This window comes from Coregonus lavaretus (assembly GCF_964263955.1).
Source record: "Coregonus lavaretus genome assembly, chromosome: 13".
NCBI classification, from domain to species: domain Eukaryota; kingdom Metazoa; phylum Chordata; class Actinopteri; order Salmoniformes; family Salmonidae; genus Coregonus; species Coregonus lavaretus.
The window spans coordinates 51,627,974-51,651,560 of NC_140000.1; the positions used below are offsets into that span (position 1 = coordinate 51,627,974).

At 45.6% G+C, this 23,587-nt stretch overlaps 1 protein-coding gene across 1 annotated transcript in view; it reads right to left on the reverse strand.

Moving 5' to 3' along the window:
• Positions 1-23,587, reverse strand: part of LOC311139750 (staphylococcal nuclease domain-containing protein 1-like) — a gene marked incomplete at its 3' end in the record, with an annotated part of 64,639 nt that overhangs the window by 30,744 nt on the left and 10,308 nt on the right. The window contains exons 5-10 of the mRNA XM_084174689.1: positions 21,845-22,005; positions 20,694-20,785; positions 19,909-20,067; positions 19,441-19,547; positions 17,485-17,575; positions 5,417-5,521 (exon numbers count right to left, since the gene is read on the reverse strand). Of these exons, the coding sequence (XP_084030815.1) occupies positions 5,417-5,521; positions 17,485-17,575; positions 19,441-19,547; positions 19,909-20,067; positions 20,694-20,785; positions 21,845-22,005 (715 nt within the window). The remainder of the gene's footprint in view (positions 1-5,416; positions 5,522-17,484; positions 17,576-19,440; positions 19,548-19,908; positions 20,068-20,693; positions 20,786-21,844; positions 22,006-23,587) is intronic.

Sequence of the window (23,587 nt, forward strand, 5' to 3'; positions counted from 1 at the left end):
AGGAGAAAGAGAAGAGATGGTGGAGGGGAAGGAGAAAGAGAAGAGATGGTGGAGGGGGGAAAGAGAAGAGATGCAGACATGCCTGTCACAACAAAGGAAACAGAGGCATCCTGTACATACACACTGGCCAATGAGGCAAGCAATGACTCTGCAAAGGATAAAGAGTGGAAAACACAGACACACACAAAGAGCTACCTGAGCCCTATACTACCAATCAGGTTTGAGGAGTTAGAGGTAACTTAAGTCAACTCAGTTCAACTCAGTATAGCCAGTACCACAAAAGTGGCTCACCTTTAAGACAGGTAGATGTCTATCGCAACGAATCCTTCAGAACTAACCGGCTACCTCAGGGCTAACTCCATTTATCCTGAATGAAGTTTCTGAGCAGCGAGTTGAGGACCAATAAAATCAGATTCCCTCCCTCTTGTTGTATCATCATCCCCTTCATTTGAGGAAGACGACTGATTAAGTATTTTATTAATCAAATGTTTTGTGTCTTTGTCTTTTTTTTTTGTCAGAGTAGATCTAGCTTGTTCTGTAGTATACCACTCTGATCCACAACAGGAGAGAACGCACAAGAGACGGGCCAGAAAATGAGAAAGGGGCCAGAGGGAAAGAAGGAGAGTGACAAAGTATTCTCCTAATGATCTGAAACGCTAACAATAGAAAGGAGAGAGAGGGTGAGGAGGGCACAAGGGAGAGAGAGGGTGAGGAGAGAGGGTGAGGAGGGCACAAGGGAGAGAGAGGGTGAGGAGAGAGGGTGAGGAGGGCACAAGGGAGAGAGAGGGTGAGGAGGGCACAAGGGAGAGAGAGGGTGAGGAGGGCACAAGGGAGAGAGAGGGGAAGATGCGACATGAACGGTAATAAAGCGAGGAAAAAGTGACAGTATATACCCTATAAGCCTCCAACTGCTAAACATTGTCTATATCAGGGATCTTCAATTCCGGTCCTGGAGGGCCGAAACACCTCTGTTTTTCATCCTCTCCTTCTAATCAGGGGCTAATTCAGACCTGGGACACTAGGTGAGTGCAATTAACTACCAGGTAGAAATAAAAAACAGAAGTGTTTCGGCCCTCCAGGACCGGAATTGAAGAACCCTGGTCTATATTGACAGATTCCTGTTTTCCCTTTCTGCAATAATTACACATTAAAATAACAATAGAAATCCCAATGATGGATCTTAAGACACTTCAAATCTAAATTAGAAAAGATTATGCCAGCATAACGAGCATTCTGAGTAGGCCTAACAAACAACAAATAAACAAAATCAGGCATTAAAAAAGCTTTAACAAGGCATACTTTATATTTTAATGTGTATTGTGCCCATTTCATTATGATATGACGACAACCGTTTCAAATCCATCTGCCGACTAGTAGGTATTGAAAGGAAGGCTATTCAAAACCAACATAAAACAGGCCTGCAGCATATATTTGCACCTACACTGCCTTGTCCTCATGGAAAGTGTTTCTTTAGCCGTATCTGGCCAAAACACCTGAGCACCCATTATAGGGCTTGCGTGGGTGCAGGCTTTCGTTCCAGCCCAGCAGCAACGCACCCGATTCTACTCATCTCCAATCAAGACTGATGAGTTGAAGTAGACTTGTTGCTGCTTGGCTGGAACAAAAGCCTGCAATCACACTGGCCCCCTTGTACAATGAGATGTATCCTATGTAATGTACTGCCTAGAAGATATTGAACAACTCTTGGTAGGAAACAATGTTCCGTCTTCACAGGGATTCCAACCCACTCTGAACACTGTACACCCAACACTTATAGCATGCATTTACATTTTAGTCATTTAGGAGACGCTCTTATGCAGAGCAATTTACAGTAGTGAGTGCATACATTTTTCATACTTTGTCGTACAATGCAGTCTTTCTAGATACGTCAGTCAGCACATTGGTGACTAATACTTCTAGTCACCACCATTAAATACAGTACAATAAGTCACCAATGAGGCTTTCTTTTGTATATCACTCTTCTTTGTCTTCCGTGCCACAAAGAGCTTCATTTCTATGAGATAATAGTCCAAATTGAACTTGCTTGCGTCAGAAACAAAAAGCCTGTTAAATCCCACAAGAAGCACTCAACTCCAAGTTGCTCTCAGGGCTCGAGGCCATAGAACTAGGGTTCTATTTCTATTGCGCCCCTCTGAACGAATCCCTATTGAAGCAGGCTGAAGGACAGCAGAAGAGAAGGTTGGCATACTGAATGTCATTGAATACTAGGAACAATACAGGTAGGAGAAAGGGAAACAGGAAATGCCTCCTCCTCAGTCTTGGTTAGTGCTGAATCATCCCGCAATCATAGTCTAGGTAGAAGTTGTTCCTAGTCCTCAACACTGATCTAGTATCAGATTACCCAACCCACAACCCTAACCTTAACCATTAGATGGGATGGTAAACTGACCTTGTATCAGTGGTAAGGGTGTAACTTCTACAGTGAGGGAAAAAAGGATTTGATCCCCTGCTGATTTTGTACGTTTGCCCACTGACAAAGACATGATCAGTCTATAATTTTAATGGTAGGTTTATTTGAACAGTGAGTGACAGAATAACAACAAAATAATCCAGAAAAATGCATGTCAAAAATGTTATAAATTGATTTGCATTTTAATGAGGGAAGTAAGTATTTGACCACTCTGCAAATCATGAATTAGTACTTGGTGGCAAAACCCTTGTTGGCAATCACAGCGGTCAGACGTTTCTTGTAGTTGGCCACCAGGTTTGCACACATCTCAGGAGGGATTTTGTTCCACTCCTCTTTGCAGATCTTCTCCAAGTCATTAAGGTTTCGAGGCTGACGTTTGGCAACTCGAACCTTCAGCTCCCTCCACAGATTTTCTATGGGATTATGGTCTGGAGACTGGCTAGGCCACTCCAGGACCTTAATGTGCTTCTTCTTGAGCCACTCCTTTGTTGCCTTGGCCGTGTGTTTTGGGTCATTGTCATGCTGGAATACCCATCCACGACCCATTTTCAATGCCCTGGCTGAGGGAAGGAGTTCTCACCCAAGATTTGACGGTACATGGCCCCGTCCATCGTCCCTTTGATGCGGTGAAGTTGTCCTGTCCCCTTAGCAGAAAAACACCCCCAAAGCATAATGTTTCCACCTCCATGTTTGACGGTGGGGATGGTGTTCTTGGGGTCATAGGCAGCATTCCTCCTCCTCCAAACACGGCGAGTTGAGTTGATGCCAAAGAGCTCCATTTTGGTCTCCTCTGACCACAACACTTTCACCCAGTTCTCCTCTGAATCATTCAGATGTTCATTGGCAAACTTCAGACAGCCCTGTATATGTGCTTTCTTGAGCAGGGGGAACTTGCGGGCACTGCAGGATTTCAGTCCTTCACGGCGTAGTGTGTTACCAATTGTTTTCATGGTGACTATGGTCCCAGCTGCCTTGAGATCATTGACAAGATCATCCCGCGTAGTTCTGGGCTGATTCCTCACCGTTCTCATGATCATTGCAACTCCACGAGGTGAGATCTTGCATGGAGCTGCAGGCCGAGGGAGATTGACAGTTATTTTGTGTTTCTTCCATTTGCGAATAATCGCACCAACTGTTGTCACCTTCTCACCAAGCTGTTTGGCGATGGTCTTGTAGCCCATTCCAGCCTTGTGTAGGTCTACAATCTTGTCCCTGACATCCTTGGAGAACTCTTTGGTCTTGGCCATGGTGGAGAGTTTGGAATCTGATTGATTGATTGCTTCTGTGGACAGGTGTCTTTTATACAGGTAACAAGCTGAGATTAGGAGCACTCCCTTTAAGAGTGTGCTCCTAATCTCAGCTCGTTACTTGTATAAAAGAGACCTGGGAGCCAGAAATCTTTCTGATTGAGAGGGGGTCAAATACTTATTTCCCTCATTAAAATGCAAATCAATTTATAACATTTTTGACATGCGTTTTTCAGGATTTTTGTTTTCTTATTCTGTGTCTCACTGTTCAAATAAACCTACCATTAAAATTATAGACTGATCATTTCTTTGTCAGTGGGGAAACTTACAAAATCAGCAGGGGATCAAATCCTTTTTTCCCCTCACTGTACGTACTCCTTGGTTGTCTTAAATGGCACGCTGGTCACCATGTAGTCACTATATAGGGAATAGGGTGCGATTTCAGACGGAGCCCAACATCGGGGAGGAAATAAAGGGAAACCAGGAAGTGTCGCCTCCAACTATAGGGAGTGCCGAATCATCGTGGGGCCAATAGCAGACGGGGTCAGGGGTCGCCAGCTAATTCCAGGCTGGTCGTCCTGGTGGTGGCCACATTACTATATTTAGCTACTGTTCTTATTCCATCATTAAGGGATCCATTAAGAAACTCTCATTCTCTCATTTCTTATTGTACTTCCTTTTTCTTATTATACCCGACCAGAGAGAGACTGAAATCTGATTAGGACTCTAGCGGTGCTTAGTTGGGAGGAAATACACAAAGGGAGGAGTGGAGCCTATATAGACACGTAGGGGTGTGTGTGTGTGTGTTTGTTGTGTACGAGAAGGGAACAGACTAAAATGTGTGACCGTGACAGAGTGGTGACCGATTAAGTATGCGTGTATATATTTGTGTGAGCGCCTGGTGACAATGGTGACTGGGCGTACATGAGAGGTGAATGACAGACCGTCAGCATTTGTCTCTCATTGTGTGTGTGCGGTGGCGGGCGGTAAGGGAAAGGATGATCGGCCCACTTCTCTGCAGTGCTGCAATCAAAACACACAGAGGCTGGTGGGAGCGAGAGAGACACACAGAGACAGAGAGACAGAGAGAGACACACAGAGACAGAGAGACAGAGAGACAGAGAGAGAGAGAGAGAGAGAGAGAGAGAGAGAGAGAGAGAGAGAGAGAGAGAGAGAGAGAGAGAGAGAGAGAGAGAGACACACACACACAGAGAGAGAGACCGAGAAAGACAAGGAATGCCTTTTCAAAGAAGACTGGGGGAGTGGCGCAGTGGTCTAAGGCACTGCATCGCAGTGCTAACTGTGCCACTAGAGATCCTGGTTCGAATCCAGGCTCTGTCGCCGCCGGCCGCGACCAGGAGACTCATGGGCGGCGCACAATTGGCCCAGCGTCGTCCAGGGTAGGGGAGGGAATGGCCGGCAGGGATGTAGCTCAGTTGATAGAGCATGGCGTTTGCAACGCCAGGGTTGTGGGTTCGATTCCCACGGGGGGCCAGTATAAAAAAAATATGTATTCACTAACTGTAAGTCGCTCTGGATAAGAGCGTCTGCTAAATGACTAAAATGTAAATGTAAAAATGAGGGAAAGGGCCCACATCAGCGCTTTCCAAACAGTGGCTCTGACAGCAGGCGCCCCTGTGGAGCTGGTAATGGCCCTCTGTGACAGGGTAGCCAAGCAAAGGACAAGACACCAACACACACCACAAAGATACAGAGACGGGAGGGGCGGCGTGCGTACCTCGCCCTCGATCCTGGGGGGTCGGATGCTGGACAGGTGAATGGTCTTGTACTCGCCAGAGTTGAGCTTGACCACGATGGCGTCCGCATTTACGACCTGCATCACCTGGGAGACAGGGAGAAAAGGAGGGCGAAGGGGAGAGGGAGGTAGGAAGGGAGGGGGTGAGAGAGGACGGAAATAAATATTGTGGGAGAAAGAAGGGGAGGGGGACAGAGATGGTTGGATAAAGTGGGGGAGGAGAGAGAGAGAGAGAGAGAGAGAGAGAGATCAAGAGATGTTAGTGAAGCAGCCATCGCGGTTCCATTTGGAGGACAGAGAAGACAGCTGCTTTCTAGAGAATTGGCTGTGCTGGCTGAGCTGAGCCTAGTCTACACAGAGCAGAAGAAGGGCTTTAGTCCAACAAACAAACAATTCAAATCCAACTGTATTCGTCACATGCTTCGTAAACAACAGGTGTAGACCAACAGTGAAATGCTTAGTTATGGGCCCTTACCAACAACGCAGAGAGAAAGAAAATAGAGAAATAATAGAAATGTAAAATGCATAAAAAAGTAACACACACACAGTGAGTAACGATAACTTGGCTCTATGCACAGGGTACCAGTACTGAGTCGACGTGCAGAGGTACAAGGTCATTGAGATAGATATGTACATTTAACTAGGAATAAAGTGACCATCTACAGCCCCACATACTGCAGCTTCACAGCAGAGCAGAGAGAGAGAAGAGCTGTAATCTACAGCCCCACATACTGCAGCTTCAGAGCAGAGCAGAGAGAGAGAAGAGCTGTAATCTACAGCCCCACATACTGCAGCTTCACAGCAGAGCAGAGAGAGAGAAGAGCTGTAATCTACAGCCCCACATACTGCAGCTACACAGCAGAGCAGAGAGAGAGAAGAGCTGTAATCTACAGCCCCACATACTGCAGCTTCACAGCAGAGCAGAGAGAGAGAAGAGCTGTAATCTACAGCCCCACATACTGCAGCTTCACAGCAGAGCAGAGAGAGAGAAGAGCTGTAATCTACAGCCCCACATACTGCAGCTTCACAGCAGAGCAGAGAGAGAGAAGAGCTGTAATCTACAGCCCCACATACTGCAGCTTCACAGCAGAGCAGAGAGAGAGAAGAGCTGTAATCTACAGCACCACATACTGCAGCTTCACAGCAGAGCAGAGAGAGAGAAGAGCTGTAATCTACAGCACCACATACTGCAGCTTCACAGCAGAGCAGAGCTGTAATCTACAGCACCACATACTGCAGCTACACAGCAGAGCAGAGAGAGAGAAGAGCTGTAATCTACAGCCCCACATACTGCAGCTTCACAGCAGAGCAGAGAGAGAGAACTACAGCCCCACATACTGCAGCTACACAGCAGAGCAGAGAGAGAGAAGAGCTGTAATCTACAGCCCCACATACTGCAGCTACACAGCAGAGCAGAGAGAGAGAAGAGCTGTAATCTACAGCACCACATACTGCAGCTACACTGCAGAGCAGAGAGAGAGAAGAGCTGTAATCTACAGCCCCACATACTGCAGCTACACAGCAGAGCAGAGAGAGAGAAGAGCTGTAATCTACAGCCCCACATACTGCAGCTACACAGCAGAGCAGAGAGAGAGAAGAGCTGTAATCTACAGCACCACATACTGCAGAGCAGAGAGAGAGAAGAGCTGTAATCTACAGCCCCACATACTGCAGCTACACTGCAGAGCAGAGAGAGAGAAGAGCTGTAATCTACAGCCCCACATACTGCAGCTACACAGCAGAGCAGAGAGAGAAGAGCTGTAATCTACAGCCCCACATACTGCAGCTACACAGCAGAGCAGAGAGAGAGAAGAGCTGTAATCTACAGCACCACATACTGCAGCTACACTGCAGAGCAGAGAGAGAGAAGAGCTGTAATCTACAGCCCCACATACTGCAGCTTCACAGCAGAGCAGAGAGAGAGAAGAGCTGTAATCTACAGCCCCACATACTGCAGCTTCACAGCAGAGCAGAGAGAGAGAAGAGCTGTAATCTACAGCACCACATACTGCAGCTTCACAGCAGAGCAGAGAGAGAAGAGCTGTAATCTACAGCACCACATACTGCAGCTTCACAGCAGAGCAGAGCTGTAATCTACAGCACCACATACTGCAGCTACACAGCAGAGCAGAGAGAGAGAAGAGCTGTAATCTACAGCCCCACATACTGCAGCTTCACAGCAGAGCAGAGAGAGAGAACTACAGCCCCACATACTGCAGCTACACAGCAGAGCAGAGAGAGAGAAGAGCTGTAATCTACAGCCCCACATACTGCAGCTACACAGCAGAGCAGAGAGAGAGAAGAGCTGTAATCTACAGCACCACATACTGCAGCTACACTGCAGAGCAGAGAGAGAGAAGAGCTGTAATCTACAGCCCCACATACTGCAGCTACACAGCAGAGCAGAGAGAGAGAAGAGCTGTAATCTACAGCCCCACATACTGCAGCTACACAGCAGAGCAGAGCTGTAATCTACAGCCCCACATACTGCAGCTTCACAGCAGAGCAGAGAGAGAGAAGAGCTGTAATCTACAGCCCCACATACTGCAGCTACACAGCAGAGCAGAGCTGTAATCTACAGCACCACTTAACGTACTGTATGACCGTACCATGACCTTAATGTATTCATACTGCAATTGTCAGAGAAGTCAAGTATATTATAATGAACAATCAACATGGCCATTTGTTGATGACTTTTAGATGTAACACCATCACACATCATGTAATACAACCTGACAACGAAATGTACCACCCAAACATCGCAAAAAGATGCATTGAAAATACACATCCTACTGTCACAATTATCGCTGCATCTTCACACATTGCAGAGCATCAAACTGATCCTTTGCCCGTCCTTTTAACCTATGCCAATGTGTTTGTTCCACAATTCCAGCTTCAAAACGCACAAGTCTGTGAAGTGTCTATACATTCCATATGGAGAGGGGAGTCCCGGGAGAGAAGGGGACAGAGCAGAGGAATGGGCATCAGTCAGGATTAGCGGCGTGACTGATCCATCCAACTCCAGTGAAAATTTGTCTGGCATTTCTCTCCTTCGTATTACCAACAAAATAAAAAAAAAGTTGCTCTCCGACGCGAAAGGAGAAACAGATTGGTAATAAAGTGATGGCAAAGGGAGCGAGAGTGAGTGAGAGAGATGGAAGAGAAAGTGCAAGACTGACAGTGTCCAAACCAGGTGTGGGAAACCTTTTGGCTCAACGACCACATTGAGCTGTTGAAACCAAGTGAAGGGCCACATACTATATGCATGACAAAACATGTGAAGCCTTTATTTATTTTCACATTGACACGCAGCTACTAGTGTACTGTAGGTGTACATATGCTTGCAGAACAATTCTACCCTTGTACCATCTCTACCCTTGTACCATCTCTACCCTTGTACCATCTCTACCCTTGTACCATCTCTACCCTTGTTTTTTGTGAACACATTACACAAATGTTTCACAAAATCGATATAATTTATAACATCACAGACACAGTCAAACACACACAGATCCTGCATCTCTACCCTTGTAAAGTACAATCAAACTTATAGTCACAATATGCTAACTTAAAAATATATATTTATTATATGACTGGAGACATGCAAAATGTCACAGCAGATGTGTAAAAAAAAAAAAAACTATTCTAAAATATGAGTGAAACATATGGTAAGAGCATCCGTTTCATTTGGAATGGTCTGTTTTTGAAAACATATTAAGGAACAATTCTCATCTCCATTGTGAGCCATATTTACAGATATCCAAATCAACTCAGCCCAAATCTGACTGATTACCGGTAGTTATTAAAGCAAATCACATTGTATTTGTCACATACACGTGTTTAGCAGGTTGTATTGCAGGTGTAGCTAAATGCTTGTGCTTCTATTACCTGTATCCAAGTGCATTGCTGGATCATTTTCACTGCATAACCATCACCATGAAAAAGCATAATCCTTGCCTACCCCAGTCACGGTTATTCAAGTCTTACTGTGAACAATGTGAACGCTGCAGCCGGTCTGGTGTTCAACCTTCCCAAGTTCTCTCATGTCACCCTGCTCCTCCGCACACTCCACTGGCTTCCAGTTGAAGCTCGCATCTACTATAAAACCATTGTGCTTGCCTACGGAGCTGTGAGGGGAACGGCACCTCCTTACCTTCAGGCTCTGATCAGACGCTACACACAAACGAGGGCACTACGTTCATCCACCTCTGGCCTGCTAGTCCCCCTACATCTACGGAAGCACAGTTCCCACTCAGCCCAGTCAAAGCTATTCGCTGCTCTGGCACCCCAATGGTGGAACAAGCTCCCCCACGACAGCGGAGTCACTGACCACCTTCCGGAGACACTTGAAACCCAACCTCTTTAAGGAATACCTGGAATAGTATAACAGTAATCCTTCTACCCCCCATCCCCCACCCCCCCCATAAAAAAAAGGGTAGTTGTCCCACTGGCTATCCTAAGTTGAATGCACCAATTTGGAAGTCGCTCTGGATAAGAGCGTCTGCTAAATGACTTAAATGTAAATGTACATGTAAAACAATGGGTCTGGTCAACTCTCTTGGCAAGGGCATCTAAGTCTGGTGTCATCTTTGATGTAGAGATTCTCAGAACAGCTGACAAGTGGTCATTTGTTCAATTTGACCTGTGACGGGATTTGTTGTAATTCATGACTGAGAACGTTTGTTCACACACATGTGGACCCGAATAAAACAAGCATCCTTTGGGCGTGCTTTTTAATGTTTGGAAACTTTGTTTCATTCAGTGAGCCATAGAACTAGTCTATTGTTGCTGTTTTGTACTTCTCCTTCAAAGCACTGTCACATTGGATGTCGATGAGCTCCAATTGTGTGTCTGGTGGTGCTCTCACTGTCGAAAGACTGGGCATGATACAAGCTCCAGCTCAGTCTCAATCTTGGTGAAGTCTGAGAAGCAGCAGGAAAACTCAGCATGCAGGTCGATCAAAGTGCTACTGTATGTCTCAGTGCGGCACTGCGATATGGGCGAGTTCAGTGCGGCCAGTGTTCGGGAAATGAGCGAGAGACCGGCTGCTCATTTGTCTGGAGAACATCATAAGTTTGGCCTTGAATGCCTTCTCGTTGGAATACAGTTCATGCACAAAAACACAATTTCCCTGCAGTTTCACATTTAGATCGTTCAGATGCCCCAATATGTCCACACCGAAAGCAAAGTCGCCCAGTCAGTCTGTCTTTCAACTCGGAGAAGTCGTCAGCTTTTCCAACCGTATCAAGAAACATACCCATCTCCCCTCTCAGTTCCCACACACAGCTAAATACTTTCCCCAGGCTTAGCCAGCGCACATTTGAAGGGTACAACAAGTCCTGGTGCTCTGCCTCTGTCATTGAGCAGCTGAATGAACTGATGATGGTTAAGCCCCCTTGCCCGTATAAAGTTGACACGTTTTACAACCACTTTGACAACATTTTCCAGCTTCAACACACTTTTACACAGGGCTTCCTGATGAATAATACAATGAAGAAATATCAATTCCTCCAAGTTAAGGCTTTCTTCTTTTACTTTGTCTTGTAATCTTTTTAGTAGGCCAATGTTTTTACCGGTTAGATTTGGTGATCCATCTGTTATGACGTTTGTCAGTTTTCTCCACGGTAGCTTCATTGTTTCCAAGCAGGAAGTTCCTCTTATTTCAAAGTTCTCATTTATTCCTCTGACAAAAATTAAAAGTTGAGCGGTGTCTCTGATGTCAGTACTCTCATCCAGTGCTATAGAAAAAAGATCGAAGCCATTTGCTTTTTTCTTCAACTCGGAGATTAGCTCCTCACCTATCACTTCCACACGCCTGGTGATGGTTCTGCGTGATAAGATAATTTTCTCTAATTGGCTTTTACTCTCAGGACAAAGTATACCAGCAGTCTCCACCATACACTCTTTCACAAACTCCCCTTCAGCAAAAGGCTATGCTATGCGATTTTATGTGCCACTACGTAGCTTGCCTTAGTTACGGAGTCTTGAGTAGAGCACCGTTTAGTAAACTTATTTTGTTGGGCTTTTAAGTTTGTGGCAAGTTTTGAGGCATTCCTTGCCTTTTCCTGAGAGGACAGATTGCTGGCGTAGTTAGCATGCTGGCTTGAAAAATGACGATTGAGATTACATTCCTTCAAAACGACAACACTTTCTTGGCATATCAGACATACCGCCTTACGTCCAATATGAGTAAAAAAGTATTTTGCTGTCCATTCTTCTTTAAATACACGACATTCAGAGTCCACCTTCCTCATTTTCGCAGCACTCATTTTTCACATCAAAAGTCGTCAAGCACTGAAGTGGCTATGATGACTGAGCGCATTCTGAATCTAACTGTAGGCCCAAATACAGAGCGCGCTGCCAGGCTACAGCGCCATCTATTGGAGGTTGTTTGTTTATCATGGAATGAGTAATTTTAGGCCAAAAATCGTAACTCAAATATAATAATATTTAATAAATTTAAAAAATGTCTCGCGGGCCGGATTGAAGTGCCCACAGGGTCCAAACTATGGTGCAATAATAAGTAAGTCTGAAGGATCAATTGCCCAAACTCACTTGAGCTAGGCCCTAACCCTCGACAGACCTCTTATGGTGCTCATCGCTCAAAACATGGCTGGGACTGGAGAGAGGGACTGGAGAGAGGGACTGGAGAGGGGGACTGGAGAGGGGGACTGGAGAGGGGGACTGGAGAGAGGGACTGGAGAGGGGGACTGGAGAGGGGGACTGGAGAGGGGGACTGGAGAGGGGGACTGGAGAGGGGGACTGGAGAGGGGGACAAAAGACGGCTGCCAAAACAAAGAGAAATGACTGACAGACACAGGTGACATTCACACACAAACATGGGCTCTACATCAAGCTCAATTGGGGAACAGTGGAAAAGTTTAGGCCCACACGCACACAGAGAGATCAATGTGTGATAAACTAATGGGCTGTACATCAAGATCACTTGGGAAAGGCAAACACACACCCACCCAGGCCTACCTGTGACATACACAGCAAACATGGGCTGTACATCAAGCTCACCTAGAAGGGTGGGCAAACATATCAAGCTCACTTGGAAGTAAGCACCCACGCAACTTAGATCAATGATCCAACCCCATCAGATCTTACATTGTTTTAGAGAACGAAGGATGAGGGAAGGATGACTAGTATTTGAACAGGCCCCAATTGCTGAGATATACATGGGAGACAACCACCCTTGGATACCAGTCAAGCTTGTGTGGGCGGCTATTGGGAATCAAGCTTGGAGCTAGACCAATTTTAGAGAAATCCTGAACACACAAGCACCTCCCTTGAGGTATTCTGAGATGCTCAGTTAGTCCCAAAGCAGACAGGGAGGAGAGAAGTAGAGGAGAGGCAGACGTGAGGAAAAATAAACTAATAAATCTGCAAATTATTTTACCGTTGGGGACGGAGGGAGAAATTAACCTGCCCACGAGAGAGAGAGAGAGAGAGAGAGAGAGAGAGAGAGAGAGAGAGAGAGAGAGAGAGAGAGAGAGAGAGAGAGAGAGAGAGAGAGAGAGAGAGAGAGAGAGAGAGAGAGAGAGAGAGAGAGAGAGAGAGAGAGAGAGAGAGAGAGAGAGAGAGAGAGAGAGAGAGAGAGAGAAATGTGCTGGCAGCCATTTTTCTGCTTCTCTTCAACATAACAGTTGATTTATTTATTTGGGAAGAGAGAAAGGAGAATCACTTTTTCTTTGTTGGTGCCAGAGCCAGAGCACATACCTTGTTACAGTGTTGTGAGGAGTGTGTAGGTTGGTACAATAGAGATTGGATTTTTTTGGAAACAGAGATGGTCTCTCTCTCTCTCTCGCTGGGCCTGTGTTGTGTATGTGGCCAGCACATTTCTCTCACTCACTCGCTCTCACTCACTCTCAAACAGAGAAAGATATGGGGAGAGAAAGATATGCAGAGACAGACAGAGAGAAACACAGACAGAGAGCGCGAGAGAGAGAAAGAGCGCGCCTTTCGACTCCAGGTGGGTGCCAACAAGAGGTATGTCCAGGCTGCATGAGTCACCGGGGTCTCCAAAAGGTTGATCGTGAGCTAATAGTAGCTCTCAGCCAACCTATGAGTAGCTCACCAAACAATTCCGAAAGTATATGCAATTATTCATGTGTCACATCGCAAACTGTCATAAACAAATCTCACAAGTCTCTGACACCGCAAGCTCCCAGCTACCATCTAATCAACGCAACATTATCCCACCCCTGGTTAGCCACTATTGGCTTAAATAGCCAAACCTAACAATATCTGCCAATTAATTTCAAGCAATATTGCCCCAGTCTGTCTGTGAGGTGCAGGTGTTTGTGTCTATCACTCCGTGTGTAGCCACGTCTTGCGGCAGAAGTAGATAATGAGTAAGTATATCAAATGTATTATTCGTTATATGCAAACATTACTATGAAATGAGCAGCAGCAGTCAAAGCCGCAGGAAGAAGGGGTGCTCAGGATGCTGTAGCACCACACTGAAAAAAAATATTTTTTCACAAAAGGTAGTGCACTAGGCCTTTACTAGTCCTGTATTAGTTGACCGATATAGCCCTTTGTAGTACAGACAAAAAATACAAATCTGCGCACCCCCTCCTCCTTATTTTACCAGGTATATTGCCAGAAAACAGCGTACAAGAGAAAGTAGTGTAGTAAGGACACGGGGAAGAGTTGCAGGGGAGAGGAGAAGAACGTGCCCATTTGAAAGCTAGGAAAAAGAATTAGGAGCTACATTTTTTAAAAGTAGCTCTCATGCTAGAAAAGGTTGGAGACCCTTGCTCTAGACAGACCCTGGTGGTAGAGAGGTGCTGTCACCTGGTGGCCACTACTAGTATGACATCTGCAGTGTACAGGATACATATCAAGAGCACTGCATTTACCTGTCATTCATCTCTATTTAAAAAGACTGGTGGTGATGTGATGCAGTAACACCAATAATGTATAGGCCTATAGGTGTGAAAATAACTGCAGTACTGCGTCAAGACGCAGAGTCGTTTCTCCAGAGATGTCGTCTCTTGCCTAAAACTAATAGGAAGCATAGGAAGCATAGAAATAGTAGCACATAGACTTGCTTTCAATGAGAATGATAGATCTTTAACTAACATTTAAATGTGAATTTAGTCAGGTCGCCCAAAATGTTACATATTGCAGCTTTAAAAGGGTATTTCAACACGACTATGGCCTTTCCATCTACACTGATGTGAAAAACTGTTTCAGACTATTGAGATGCAGCCAGTTGTCCTCTGTCCCTCCGTGACAGTGACAGGCCTCCGATGGAGGCAGGTTTTCCACCACATCGCGTCCTCTCTCAGGTCAGCTGGTCACAAGGGAGACAAGGAAGACAAAGGAGGCAGTTTCAGCCTATTGGGATGTAGCCCACATCTGCCTACCAGTCCCAGCAGGGACAAGGTGAGAGAGAGAAAGAAGGAGAAATAGAGGGTAAGAGAAATAAATAGAGGGTGAGAAAGACGGGGTGAGAGAGAGTGGGGGAGGAGTCAGCAGGTTTGAGTCTGGGGACCAGAGTGGTATCCTACGAAGCGAGCTAGATCTACTCAGGGTTTTCTAAAGCTAACCAGCTTCACATTCCAGGACAGGCTTCATCCGTACTACGACGGCGGCTATTGCTAGTCCGCCTGCCGCTAACTCTAGCAGGCTTGTAACTGCGCGTTCATGTCGCACATCACTAGTCAGACGCCGGACTCTTCATTGAGACAATGCTGAAACATCAATCCATGGGCGAGTCAGTGCCACATTTTCATTTGTGCCCAAAAAAAGTAAGTGGGTTTAGCAGTGAGTTATCCTTCCCCGGAGCAGGTTAGTTATCCTTCCCCGGAGCAGGTTAGTTCCGAAGGATTCATTGCCATAGAAATTGACCTGGATAAAAGTTGAGTTACTTTCGTATGACTGGTTATCTCGAGTTGAACTCAAGAGCTGACCAAAGTTAGCTCGCCAACTCCTCAAACCTGCTTCGTATGATACCCTTCTGGGCTGCTCTCTCTCTGAACTCTATCCATCCGTTCCCAGAAACATAATGAGGGAGAAGGGGAGAGAGTATGGACTGGAGAGTATGACAGGAAAGTCGACAGGCTGCAATGCCGTGGGGCCAACAGAACAATGACAGAGGTCAGCAAATGAGAATTCAAGAAATCAAGGTGCCCACACCAAACAATCCAATGAGGATGTTAAGCAAGCCCAATTGGCCAATGACAGTTCAGGGAGCTGACAACTTCTAACAACATGACAAAACATAGTACCAGATGACCACCCACCCGAACGATGAAAGTCGCCACAGAACCAACACTTATCTATCCCACCATACCATCTGGGGGTAGCCTACAAAAGGCCTGTTTGAAAAAGACAAGGTGACATTTTACAACAAACGCTGCGTTGCCGACGGGGCCTGCCTTAAAAAAGGCAACCCAATAATTCACTAATCCCTAAACAAACTTGCTAACGTGCCGCTGCCTTGAGGCGGAGGGCCTCAATGTTATTCCGACTACTCTGATTCTGAGAACAGCAGGAGGGGAGGAAGAGGTGGGGAACCATGCTGGGAACCAAGCTGGGAACCGGCACAAAGGCTCATCCCTCTACTGGGGAACTGTACCTGCCTGTCTGCAAAAATAACACACTTGGAAGAAAATACAATACAATTCCACCACCACCCCTCTCTTCTCTTCCCTACTTTTCTCTATCAGTTCTGTCCATCTACCCCGCTCTCGGTCACTCCCCTCTCTACTCTAGTTCTACCCCCTCCCTCTCCCATTCCCATTTCTCTCCCTCTCTACACCCTTCCCTCCTCCCCCTTCTCAGCTTCCATTCCCTGGGCTCGGGGAGATCTTAGGGCAGCCGAAGCCAATCTATAAATGTTTGATCCTTTTTTTCGGCGCTAGAGTCTTCGCTCTGACTCAGGGGAAAAACACTAACTTAGCAAGCTAGGTTTTTTTTTTTTTGTGTGTGCAGATTTCTTTCGCAAACTCATTCTGTAAGCAGATTGCTGCGACGGCAACACCTTTTATATAACCAAAGGCTAGCCATGAATATTTCAAGGTCTTAAAAGTTCAGCCACCGGATCTGAAAAAAATCTAAGCAGATCATAAAAGCTACTAACTTTAGGGAATTAAATCAACTTTCTTTGTGGGTCACCTAAAGAAAAAAGATTGTCAGAAGGAAGACCGTATCACAGGCTCGATTCAGAATATAAACAGACAAACTAGGTGAGAGTCCTACAGTCTGGGATTTGGGAAGCTGTTCAAAAGGTCATTTCAATTCCTGTATTTCTGAAGGATTAGGCTGTTTTTGGAATTACAGACTGTAGCTTTAAGGGTAACACTAAAACAATGATAGAGGCTATAATGTGTCCTCTTGTAATAGCAATAAGGCCAAGCTACATTACTGGAGGCTCCATTTGTGGCTCCGTCTTACTTAGAAGGAAGTAATGGACTCTGACAAGGCCAGGTTTGGGATTCATTCAAAGGCAGTTTCCTGTGATATTAAGCCAATCATTATTTCCTCTGCCGTATCCCAATAACATCCAGAACTAATATCCCGTCCCGTGTCTCTGAGCGGAGCTGGAACGGTCTGGGAACATAGGAGAAACGCCAGGCGATTCCGCAGTCATTTGGCTAGGGAGTGAGTGTTCAAGGTTGCTGCTAAAGCGCTTCCTCTTTGTTCCTCTGTGCTGGGAGGTTTTTGGGAGGAGGTGTGTGAGAGGGGGGTGCACATATTTTGTCAGCGCTTTCTAGGACTGGTCCTGCTTTTGGTGCAGTGCTATGACAAAAAGATTAAATAAACGGTTGTGGAAATACTGCAGTAATCACAGCCATGGAGGAAGCCAGGGAAACATCCCCTAACAATCAAAGTAAAGTTAGTCTCACGGATTGAACACAGACCGTGTTCCATTACAGAAAGCATCTCCTTTTCACTCTACCCTCGCCCACCCCCAAATTCATTAAGTGGAGTAAACAAGGGCAGAGCGGAAGGGGACGACCTTCTGGAATGGAACGCAACCCCAGTCCCAATCCTCCTGAAGCAGTGTAGTGTGTAGACCTGCTGGGTCTTCTTACCTTGGCCACAAACTGCCTGTCCTTCTGGTCCATGTTGGCTGTGGGGGCTACGTAGTCCTTCCAGATACGCACTTTACGCTCTTTAGCAGATCTAACAAACAGAAAGGATGACTCAGTTAGAAGGGGGATAATGTCAACAAAAAGAGGAGAGGAAACAAACAGAGCAGCAATCATCAATGAAGACGTAATGGCCTTGTGTGAATGGTGATGTGAAAAGCAGGAGATTTGGTCAAAAGAACAATGAAGGTAGAGAAAACATCCTTTCATACAATTCTCAGAAAAATAAAGAAATATATCAAAACATCCTTTCATATACTGAACAAAAATATAAATGCAACAATTTCACTGAGGTGTAGTTCATATAAGGAAATCAGTCAATTGAAATAAATTAATTAGGCCCTAATCTATGGATTTCACGACTGGGCAGGGGCGCAACCGTGGGTCGGCCTGGGAGGGCACAGGCCCACCCACTTTGGCGCCAGGCCCAAACACTGGAGAGCCAGGCCAAGCCAATCAGCTGTCCGGGTGGCTGGTCTCAGACAATCCCGCATGTGATGAAGCCTGATGTGGAGGTCCTGGGCTAGCGTGTTTACACATGGTCTGTGGTTGTGAGGCCGGTTGGACGTACTGCCAAATTCTCTAAAACGACGTTGGAGATGGCTTATGGTAGAGAAATGAACATTAAATTATCTGGCAACAGCTCTGGTGGACATTCCTGCAGTCAGCATGCCAATTTAACTCCCTCAAAACTTGACACAACTGTGGCATTGTGTTGTGTGACAAAACTGGACATTTTAGAGTGGCCTTTTATTGTCCCCAGCACAAGGTGCACCTGTGTAATGATCATGCTGTTTAATCAGCTTCTTGATATGCCACACCTGTCAGGTGGATGGATTATATTGGCAAAGGAGAAATGCTCACTAACAGGGATGTAAACACATTTGTGCACACAATTTCAGAGAAATACACTTTTTGTGCGTATGGAAAATTCCTGGGTCTTTTATTTCAGCTCATGAAACATGGGACCAACACTTTACGTTGCGTTTATATTTTTGTTCAGTATATAATTCCTGGTAAAAAGGAATAAAACATTTTTTTAAACACATTCATATGATTCTTAGTAAGAAATATAAAGGCAATAGGCCTACATAAAAACATTTCATAAGAACTTCCCATCATCTGGTATTCAATGTTTTCATAATGTGTTTCAATACAAAATATTAAATCAAATCCATGCTAAAACGACTCAAAGACTAACAATGATGACAGGCAAAGCTGGCTCAATTGATACTCTGAGGGTGAAACTTCTACATCTCCAACTGTGCTGGATTCAGACCAACTAGAATACTGATTTATGCCTGTTAAATTACTTCTCAAATTACTGCCTCCCTCGGGGGGACTCACTGATCTGTACATACGTAAGTTGCTTGATATTTCAGAGATTTTTCTGGATCAAAAAGAGTGTCGGGTGTGGCAGGGGGCATGGCAGCTGAGAGAAAATTGTCTGTTTTAAAGCTAATTTCCTGCAATTCTCTGCACAGCCATGGCTAATGCTGTGTTCTTTTGCTCAAACATAATAAAATCAATACTGCTAAATTCATTGTTTTTGCCATTTTCAATTTTCCCTGACTGTCAAGCTTTTATTTTGGTATATATCCATTATCTTTTCTACATACTTTATATCTGACTTTAGTCATTAAAGTTGCACCTGTTCACTGCACGCCTTTTTCAGGTGAGCATGCCATTGCTTCCTCCAATCCAACCTCTGTCAGATCACTGACAAAGTTCTGTCAGTCTCACTTCCAGTTCGAAAGAAATGACTAATTTCTAAAGTATTCACAATTAGCCACATCCCCTAATTGGTTGGTTACTAAAACGGTAGAGGATAATGACGGTTGTGGTCACATTGACAGTGCCTGTGTTGCGGTATGGGTTTTGGTTGGGGAAGGGACTGACTTTTCTCCGGCCCGGAGTTTCTCTGCTCCCTGGGTGTAGACGGCCATGGACCAGTCCACACAGCGGGCGAACCCTTCCTTCAGCAGCAGCTCTGTGATGTTCCCGTTCTGGAGATGAAACAACGAGGATAGAACATATAAAGTATTGTATATTCCATGATAAATACACTATTTATAGTGATGATTACTGTTGAGGAAACAAAGATAACAGAGTAAGCTCAACAGAAAGAGATGACATCACATTGCCTGCGCTCAAACACGTTCACAGAGAACCTCATACAATGTAAGGGTCTCATGAAGAAAGTTTGAGTACAGTTAAGTGCAACAACCTCACAGACTTCTGCAAGGTTCAAAATTATATAGTTATCCTTCCTTGCCCTCTGGCCTACAGCAACAGAACTCCAAGCTACCAGCCTTTGCGTATAGTACAATGCTCAGGGGTCATAGGTGAGGGGTCAGTCAGTCTCACCGGGTGGAGGATGGTACCCAGGATGACCTGGTTGGGGCAGCTCTCCAGGATGATCTGCACGTCCCTCTGGAGCAGACGTGACTCTGTGAAGAACTTGGCCTCGGCAGCAAAGGGCTCTGGCGACTCCGTGCCGTCCGCCTCGCGCTTGAACGTTGGACACTGGAGAGAGGATATATAATGTAATATGCCATTTAGTAGACTCTTTTATCCAAAGCTATTTCTACTACAGTGAGTGCATTTATTTGTGTGTGACCACAGCGGATATCGAACCCACGACCCTGGCGTTACTCTTACCAACTGAGCTACACAGGACCAAGAGAGAGAGGAAGAAAATGCCAAAAGACCAAAAGATAAATTCATATGACAGATACACCTTATAGTAAATACAAACTAGATATGGGAGACAGACCAGAGCTGGGAGATGGGGCACTAAGGTTCAAGACGGCTGTAATATCTTAAGTGTGAGATGGGAAAGATTTGTTATCTGCAGTGGTCCGTTTGTAAAACCTCTGGGTCTTAGAAAAAGATGGATGGTGAAATAGGAGAGTAACAACAAAAGGAAAAAACCCTAAAATCACTTCCATCTCACATACCTTATGAGTTAGAAAGTGATAGACCATCCCCTGATAATGAAGTAGTACAATTATCTAACCCCTGCAGAAACATATAGGGATATTCCCTAATGAAATCAGTAGGAATATGCGCTGTAGTCTATAGAGGATATAAAAGTTGACCATACACACAACCATATATCCTACGATCATAGTACGGTCAAAGAGACTGACCTTGACCCCAGAGAGCATGACCGTGACCAGGTAGTAGTCAGGCAGGAGCAGGGCACGGACCACACTACCGTCGCGCACGTGCTCAATGATGGCTGAGAGAGAGAGAGAGAGAGAGAGAGAGAGGAGAGCGAGAGAGAGAGAGAAAGGAGAGCGAGAGAGAGAGAGAAAGGAGAGCGAGAGAGAAAGGAGAGCGAGAGAGAGAGCGAGAGAGCGAGAGAGAGAGAGAGACACTAGGGTCAGAAATAAAGTATTCATACATTAAATTCATAGTTTTAATACGATAAAACCCATCGGTTTACACAGGGGGAAACATTCTACTATGACCTCATAATTCTGTTTTATAGGTTCTACCAGTTTTAGAGTAAAGCAGACTCAGTTCTATACAGAGCCAGTGCTACAGTAGATTCAGTCATAGAATTAGGAATTAGAATCATTTAATAGGATCTCTATGGATTCAGTTCTATACTGTATTATGCCTTAAAAGTCAGTGGTCAAATGTTTCCATCTACAGGATGACCTTCACCTCTTCACCCCATTCTTGTCCTCTACTATATGGAGGGTGTTTACAGTACATGTTGTTGATTACATACTGCTCTGGTGGGTTATAGAATAATGTATTCTCTCCCTCTTCTTCTGTTGTCGCCCTGACCTCTAAAAATGTCTGTTAGTGTGAAAGGCCGCTACACAAGCAGCATTTGAGCTGTAAATGGTGTTTTGAGTGTTCGGGGGCTGAATAAATGCAGTCAGACAAGGGGATCAGCCATAATCCAGACCGGGAAAATTAGTATTCCGATTCCGGGCCCCCGGAACTCAATGGAGGGAACATTTAAAGCGATTCGGTTGGATTGCTACTGCCCATTTAAAACAGGGGCGGACTCGCTGAATGGTACAAAACCCTCCACACCATTTCACCATTAAATTAAAGGGAGTGGCCGTTAGCTGCGGTGGACCGGACAGAATGGAGAAACGCATTAGAGGGGGTGAAACTCACATAATGAGCCTGTGAGGTGTGATACAGGGAGCCATTACGTGCCAGATATAGAGGCATCGAGCCAAAATGGTGGATTATGCAGCTGTGTGTGGTGTGCACACAGGGGCTTCTAATAAGGAACTATGAGGTGTGTGTGAGTATGTGTGAGTGTTAGCCCTACCATTGACAGGTTTCTGGTGCATGGAGTCAACGAAGTTGCGGGGGTTCTCAATGCTGTACTTGAGGTCGCGTACGGTGTTAGTGCCACCGCCCTCCGTCCACATGCCTTTCTTGGAGGCCTTGGCCTGGTCCTCCAGGTCACACAGTCTAGCCTGATCTGGACTACACACACCGGGACAAGAGAAGACAAGTGGTTAGTATATAACACACAGGCTGAGGTTTCAAACTATAGTAAAGTAGCTGGAATAGATCTTAGAGACAATGGAAATTGTTCTTTTTGCTGACACAGAGCCCAGTCCCAGCACAGTGCCTTGTTAAAGGGCATCAGTAGGTGACAATTATACTGATGCCAGCAAGCCTCCAGCTCACTCTTCTGTTACTGGTCCAGTCCTCTATATTATCCGTTTGGCCTTAGGGGGCAACTGGAACTGCATGGGCACTAGTTAGTAGTTCTAGCTACACTGACAGTTCTACTACCGGCCCTCAGGCTAAACTGATGAGACTGGCTAGGTGGACATACAACTGGACATAGCAGTTCTACTACGTTATGCTTTTTAAATCCTTTCAGATAAATTAGGGTCAAAAAGAGCAATGGTTCCCAAATGTATGGTTATGCTTTCATGACCCACGCCAATTCAATAAAAGCAGTGTTTCTAGTGTCACAAAATTAGCCTTTAGCTGTGACACGAGGGCCCGTGGCCACCTAATACTTGTGGGATACGCATTGGTTTAGTTGATCAACCAAAAACATAAGGGAGATTCAGGGGGAACAACTCTCTTCAGTGTCAGACACCTGGTAGACGGCCAAGTACACAACTCCCCAGTTTCTCTTCCATCTGCATGAGCTTTCAGGTTCAGCGTGTTGATAACCAGATTGTCAGGCTGGGCCTCTAACAAAGATTAGAGGGCACTTTGAAGACAACATGGCTCCCAACAACTCCCTCAAACGGGCAAGGCAGGCGATATATGTCTCAATTCCACGCTGGTTCAAAACAAATGGCGACCGTTATCTTGAAAGACCATCAGCGTTTTCCACTTCGCCTTTTTTTATTTTCTTCATTCTTTTCCGTCGTCGTGTGAACAGTTTAACACGTTTTCTGTGGAGTGGAGAAGTGAGGCTTGCCCATAACTGATATGAGAAACGGAGAGTGAGATATTGGGACGGGGTTCTTTGTTGAAACGAGCGCTGTGTAAATTCAGCCTTTTTACATTGATGCTGTCTGAAAGGGAGAGTGGGTGCTCGGTTTAGAAAGGGGCACAAAGTGGTACTCAATTAAAATACGTCACACACACACACAAAGAAAAGAGAGAGAGTCTGAGTGTTCTGAAACAGTTCCTAATTGGAGCATTGGACTGGCGCCCAACAACCCCCTTCCATCCTCGACCGTTCTAGACACAAATCCCAACTGAAATAGAACTGTTTCTTGCTTACCGAAGCAGGAATACAGAGAACATTAAGTTTCTGGGCCAGCCCACAAAGCCTACAGAAAGTAAATTGTACTTAAGCTACTTAGGACTAACAGCACAAACCGGGGGGGGCTCCTGAGTGGCGCAGTGGTCTAAGGCACTGCAGTGCTTGAGGCGTCACTACAGATCCGGGTTCGATCCCGGGCTGTGTCGCAGCCGGCCGCGACCGGGAGACCCATGAGGCGACGCACAATTGGCCCAGCGTTGTCCGGGTTAGGGGAGGGTTTGGCCAGCCGGGATGTCCTTGTACCATCGCGCTCTAGCGATTCCTGTGGCA